The sequence below is a fragment of the Squalius cephalus genome, assembly GCF_949319135.1.
Source record: "Squalius cephalus genome assembly, chromosome: 16".
NCBI classification, from domain to species: Eukaryota; Metazoa; Chordata; class Actinopteri; order Cypriniformes; family Leuciscidae; genus Squalius; species Squalius cephalus.
The window spans coordinates 5,656,889-5,664,007 of NC_137137.1; the positions used below are offsets into that span (position 1 = coordinate 5,656,889).

A 7,119-nucleotide genomic window follows, 5' to 3' on the forward strand; every position below is an offset into this window, starting at 1 on the left:
TTGGTTTGATATTTTGTTACATTTGCATTATGCATATATTATACAGTTACATAATACATATACATTTTTAAATGTCTTAAAGGAATAGAAATCAAAACTTGTTCAATATAAATTATAACCAATGTTTTTGATTTCTGCAATTGCCTAGGAAATAATTTTATAGGATGAAACAGAATTGGAGCATTAAAGCTTTCACAAACAGTTTTGAAAACTTCTCCCATTAATGCAGAATGTTTTATAATGCAGCACTAAACACGTCAAATGCTGGCCACATTAACCAGTATTGATCTTCTTGTGTTCTCTGCCTCTTCCTGCCTACTAATGCTTCAGCGAAAGACTTCATAGTTCACTTACTGCAGAAGAATCCAGTGAAGAGGTTCAATTGTGACCAGGCCTTGCAGCATCCTTGGTGAGTCCATAAATAGCAGGAAAGAGGCGGACGGGTTGATCAGCAGTGAAAAGAGAGACTGTCCTTGAAGAACAGATGAAGAGTTGGGTCACATCTGTGGGAGGGAGTGCGCAAACAGGAAGATGATTATGAAATGCAGGATAAACAGATGTCTCTTAACCTGCAGATCGCTGAGATTGTATAAGATCTTTAAGAAGCACAAAACAATTATGATTTTCATTGCGGAAATGGAACAGAGAGGAATGCTTTCAGAGAAATGGCACTGGATTATTGTGGTACTTGTATAACATACATTATAGTTACCTAGAAGAAAATTTTAGTTGCTCAGATCTTGGCTAAAAAGAGTCCTTTGACTTTCAGATTATGCTTAATTCTCTGGCCATCATCTTTGTCTGAGATGTTTCTAATGTTCCTTAGGAGGCCTAAAAATAGACAAAAACGAGACAACTGTTGCCATACAGTGAAACTAGAGCTATAAAATCATCTCAGATCAATATGGTCTCAGGAATATTCGGTGGGATATTTTTGAATTTCTATTGAGATCTCTGACTTGGTTTTCATATTTTACAAACTGAGCACAGTTGGAGATCAGTGTTGAGATCTCTTCTGAGCTCTTGAGGAGACACATACTTTTTCTCAAAAGAAAAATCTAAGAAACTACAGAGTTCACCCAAAAATGAAAACGTTGCCATCATTTACTCACCCTCAAGATTTTCCCAACCTGTATGAGTTTATTTCTTCTGTTGAACACAAAAGATATTTTGAATAATGTTGGTAACCAGACAGTTGATGGTAGCCATTGACTTCCATAGTCGGAAAAAAAATACTATGGAAATCATTGGGTTCCATCAACTGTTTGATTACCAACATTCTTCAAAATATCTTCTTTTTGTGTCTCATACAGGTTTGGAACAACTTGAGGGTGAGTAAATGATGACAAAATTTTAATTTTTGGTTGAACTATCCCTTTTACAGTCCACATTTTCTATGCATTTAATTTTAATTCTGTAGTCTAGGAGAAACAATTGAGATATAAAATTATTTATTTATATTTTAAAATCTAATATATTCCAGTGACGCAAAGCTGAATTTTCAGCATCATTACTCCAGTCTTCAGTGTCACATGATCATTCAGAAATCATTCTAATATGATGATTTGCTGCTCAAGAAATATTTCCTATTATTGGCAACATTGAAACAGTTGTGCTGATAAATATTATGTAAACCTTTTTTCAGAATTCTTGGATGAACAGAAAGTTCAAAAGAACATAATTTATTTGAAATTTCAATCCTTTGTAACATTATAAATGTCTTTACTGTCACATTTGATCAATTTAATGCATACTTGCTAAATACAAATATTAATATGAATTAATATCAATAAAACAAAAAAACGACTGACCCCAAAATTTTGAACGGTAGTGTACATGTTTCATTTTGAATGAATATAGTTTTGTCGTGGCAGGATATCAGGAGGTGCAGCTCTGGACAAGAACATCCATGGCTCAGTGTCAGAACAGATTCAGAAAAACTTTGCCAAGAGTCACTGGAAGGTAAGTGTGATGAAACAAACATGTCAACTTTAAAATCACCATAAAATCAAAGCTGACAATTCTTGTTTTTTATGGAATATTGCAGTATTTATAATAAAAGATTTATCCGTGCACATTTTTTAAAATTCATGTTCCCACATAATCTTAATTTAAAATAACTTCCCCCTCCCTCGTGCAATGACGGCTGCATCCGAAAGCTTAAAAATGCTGCCTTCGGAAGATGTATCAAGGCACCAATGCTTCCTGTCTCATGAGATACCTTCATCTGATCGATTTTTGAAGGCAGCATAGATGTGTCCTTCGCTGTCTTTGATATCCCACAATCCGGTGCTTTCCATTCTGTGACAGTTGAGCTAAAAAATAAAGATGCTGTCTGAAAGTTGCAGTTGGTGGTCAGTTTGTGTGTAAATGTACGTTTTTGACCGACGTTATCCATTTCTGATGTAATTTCTAGAGATAATTTTTTTTTTAATTTAATTAAATATTTTCTTAGTTCTCACCAAAGCTCGCTGTTTTGCTCATTAAACCATTGCTCTGCCACAGAAGTCTATCAGGAATCAGTTTTGTGTGGTACCTTCGTGCACAAACGCTGCCAACAAAGTCATTGCCTGATAATTCAGCGAGGCAACAAGTCAGCTGCCTAAGTTTTCGGACGCAGCCGACATCTCTTCTGTTCTCTAAAGATGTGTTTACTGCCGTGAGGGTGGAACAAGCTGTCAGAACAATAGCAAACAACAACCATCCAATCAATTCCTGATGGACAAAATCAAGTCCCACCCTACATTTGTTCGACAAGCCATTTGATTATACGTCACAACAGGGAAGAAAACATGATCGCAACACAGACCGTCTGGTGCATATTGTACACAAAAATGATTGAAATCACCAGTTCTCATCTGATTGGTTGACTGGGTTGAGTTCTTCTGTAACACGTTACAATAAGGGTGCACTAATATGCATTAATTTATGCATAAATAATGCACATATAATCACATGTTAATATATGACTCATGAAGACCATTAATTAATGATTACTGTATCAGCAACTAATAAAGAGTCTATATGATTAATAGATTAAGTAATATATGAATTGTTATGAATTAAATGTGTCATAATGAATTAATTCCTTAATAACATTAATTAATACTGTCAAATGTGTTAATTACCACAATGGGTCTAAGCTATGTACTTCAACTTCCAGTTGCCTTCTATGATTAATCATTATGTTATGACTTTACTTGTTGAGGCACATGACTATTAACTAATTGTTAAGTAATATGTCATTTTGCTTTTGACATCCACACTAAGCCATGGATTACAATTTCCACCTCCACTATGCCAGATGAACCGCCGCATCCAGTGTCTTCTTGTTCATTGCACAGAAATATGTCAGGACAAGCTTGAGGTCTAGGTTACAAAGGGCGGAACACTGAGAACATGCGGTCTGGCACTGCTTTTATTAACACTGTCTAGACCAGACAAAGACAATAAAACCCATTATAATCTGTGATACTACACTGGATGCAGAGCGATGCTACACAACACAACACAACACAACACAACACAACACAACACAACACAACAAAACCCCAACAGTAAACTGATGCCATATTCTATTTCTGATGTTCTTCAAGCTCTTGCGCTACTTCTGTTATGAGGGACAAATGGACTTGCAATGGTCTGTCATGTCCAGTGTAGACAGCTGTTGCGGCATGACATGATAATAGTTACGTCCAGTTTAAACATGGTGTAGATGCGGTCAGTGGTTCAGATTAGGGGCTTTTGCACCGGAGGAACCTTTTCATAGTTCCTAGAACTAATGCCGGAAGTACCCGGTTTTTGGTGTGTTCGCACCTCAGGAACTGGGAACGATTTTAGTTCAAGGAATGCCGTTTGGGGGAACTAAATTAGCTCCTGCTTCAGAATAGGGTCTAACCCAGCACAATAGGAACTACCAGTGACGTGAGTGTAAGCTGATTGGCTGAACGCACATGAAACACCAGCACCAGCCATTTTTACCAGTGATAGATGGACCTTTCAACCTTTACACTAAGCCAAGGAGAAAATCCAATGCAACTTTGAGGGGACCAAGCGAAACATGATTATGTATTTCTGCTCAGTTAGCGACATTGGCCATCAACCACACAGCAAACGCAAATACTTTTATAATTTACTTTCTTTGCATAACAGTTCTATCTAATATTAGACAGGACTGTTAGACAGATCGTAATCTAATGAAGACTGAGAATGGGAGCGCTGTGTGTTCAGGCTCTGGCGTTCTCAGTGCCGTCAAAATAAAAGTCACAACCAAGAAAATGGCCCTAAGGGAACATTTAGTTCCTGGGAAACCACTCTGGTGGTTAGTTCCTAGAACTACTCAGAGTGAAAGGGGCTAATCTGATGTGCTGATCATTGTGTGCATCCCAACCTAAACACATTCTCTGAAATAGCATTCACTGTGCAACTGTCCCACAGACCTTTAGAGGGGATGTCAAACTCCATAACCATAATGACATATTACTTAACAATTAGTTAATAGTCATGTGCCTCAACAAGTCAAGTCATAACACAATGATACATTTGCAAATCATTAGTTAATGATTAATTAAATCGGACAACTGGAAGTTAAAGTAGATAGCTTTGACCAATTGTGTTAATTAACACATTAATTTACACTAATACTGAAAAATGTTATTAAGGAATTAATAAATGATTAACATTTAATTAATAGCAATTCATATGTTACTTAATCTATTAATAATTTAGAATCTTTATTAGTTGCTGATGTAGTAATCATTAATTTATGGTTTAGTTCTTCATGAGTCTTACATTAACACATGATTATCTGTGCATTGGTTAAGCATGAATTCATGCATATGCCCGTTTTGTAAAGTGTTATCAGTTCAAATCTGGGTCCTGATACAAAACCATTTGAGAACCACTGCATTAGTTATAAGCGGACGATTCTTGAGTAAGATCAAAAATGTACCAGACTACTGAAGTACAGTATAAGACTCCCGAGAGCATGTGTGATGTGTGAAAAGCTCTACATGACCTGTGTCAGGTGAACTGTGGCTGAAACAACACTTAGCATTGGTAAATGTATGGCTAGAGTTACTTTAGCAGCATATGGAGGCTTTGTTATTATTTGACGCCAGTCGTTGTTGAAAGACGCAGTCTTCTGAAAGTCTGCCCTGCCATGCAATTATGGCTTGTACCTTTAAAAGGCCAAATGCTGTAATTGCTGTAACTATTAGGCTTTTAGTTTTAGTGCAATAAATGCCCCTTAACATTAAACAGACTCTTCTGCTCTTATGTGTAGTGTATGTTTGCCGTTTGCCATTTAAAGATATTTTATATCACTGGATTCTGCAACATTATTGCTGGTGTCTTGTGTTCCAGAGAGCCTTTAATGCCACTAACATCGTGCGTCATTTAACGAAGAAAACCCACTCCGGGGAAGACGATGAAGGGAATCACTCCACAAGTACAGGTGAGGAGACGTCACATGGATGTAATTACCTGCACATGATATAACAGCACCAATATGATATTGCTTTTATACAACGATTCACAAGACAATAACAGAGTAAACAACATTTCTGGCTACATTTGAACAGTTTGAATGTATTTGTCCTCCACTGCTTGGTCAGTCAGATTGGATGACAGGAATAAACTTGCATAATCATTAGACCAAAAGTACAAACAAAACATGACAAAAACAGTTTATGAGTCAGTGGTTTACATTCCATTTTGATTAAATAAATTGCAAAAATGTTACACAATGTTGACATGAATGTCAGTAGACTGATCTCTGTTTACTCTCATAATTGCTGCTAAACTCAATTTGAATTTGATTCTAAAATATGCTTTATTTTATTTTCCCTGAGAGTCACTGAATTATTTAATTGAACTTTTTCTGTTTAGGGACCATCTGACAATCCACTGGCAGTAAACCGAGGCTCTGTAAAAAAAAAAAAGAAAAAAGAAAATATGAAAACTGTGTCATTTACTCAACCTCATATTGTTCCAAACCTCTATGACTTGGTTTCTTTCCAAGACAAAAGGAGAAGGTATAACAAAGAGCAGTGTGAACAATGAAAGAAGAAATGAACAGGTTCTGTGAACATCGAAAACAAACAAAAAAAAAAAGAGATAAATAAAAAAACATAAAAGAAATACAAATTCAAATATGGCATCATTTGGTTATGGGACATGTGAGAATCAATAGTGTTCAGCCTCATTGACAAAAAACTTGTGTCTTCATGTGCATATTCAATTATATGCAAATGAGAATGAATGTTGAGAGGGCCAGATTTTAAGAAGGCCAGACTTTTTATTATGGGAGACTGACAAGAAAAATCATTCTTTGAAAATAAAAATAAATGTTATCTTAAAAATTAACTTTTTTTTTTTCTTCAGCCAACCAGTTGCCTTGCTTATATTAAAACTGAATAAACTAAAATAAATAAATAAAAATGAATAAAAACTACACATTTTAAAAAGAAAAAAGCAAAGCACAACAAAATTACTAAAACTTTAGGCTAAATTGAAGTGAAAAACAAACAAACATCTAATTCAAAATATTAACAAAAAAGTATAATTGCATATCAATGACACAAAAAAACACTGATTGACAATTCCTCTCATTGTTTGCTTGTTTCATACGAGAAAAGAGCACTTTGCTAAACCTCTTCTTTTGTGAGAGAAAAATCACAGGTTTGGAACAACACAAACATGAAATCATTTTGACTTTTGTGTCTGACCACAGTGGTCACTGTGTTTTTAGGATTGATATAGACTGAATCCGAAATCGCCGCCTATACCCCCAAATAGTGCACTATTTAAGGCGACAACCATTTAAACCAAACCAGTCATTCTATCCCACAATGCACCGCAATAACGAGTGTACATCCGATGTTCGCTCAACCAACGGCTGTCCGAATTCGCTCACTCGTTTTCATTCACTCCTTCAAGTGAACTGTATTTGTGGATTGGAATTTGGTGATTTGGGATTCAGCCAGAGACTCTGAAACACACCTGCGCCGCTGTCAGTGAGCCTTCTGTCAGAGCTGCTACACTTCAGTGGGCTGCTACTGTAAAATACCCTCAGTGGAGAACAGCTCCTTCACAACTCGTGTTTTCATAAGTGTTCTA

At 36.0% G+C, this 7,119-nt stretch overlaps 1 protein-coding gene across 3 annotated transcripts in view; it reads left to right on the forward strand.

Moving 5' to 3' along the window:
• The window catches only part of pnck (pregnancy up-regulated nonubiquitous CaM kinase), a 42,649-nt gene extending 36,130 nt beyond the window's left edge, over positions 1-6,519 (forward strand). For 2 of the 3 annotated variants that reach the window (XM_079897836.1, XM_079897837.1), the window contains exons 9-12: positions 331-409; positions 1,875-1,962; positions 5,365-5,455; positions 5,890-6,519. In XM_079897836.1, coding sequence (XP_079753962.1) covers positions 331-409; positions 1,875-1,962; positions 5,365-5,455; positions 5,890-5,900 — 269 coding nt within the window. In that variant the 3' untranslated portion in view covers positions 5,901-6,519. Of the gene's footprint in view, positions 1-330; positions 410-1,874; positions 1,963-2,505; positions 3,043-5,364; positions 5,456-5,889 lie in introns of those variants that run through there. The other variant, XM_079897838.1, reaches the window with a different exon arrangement.
• The last annotated feature ends 600 nt before the right edge of the window (positions 6,520-7,119 follow it).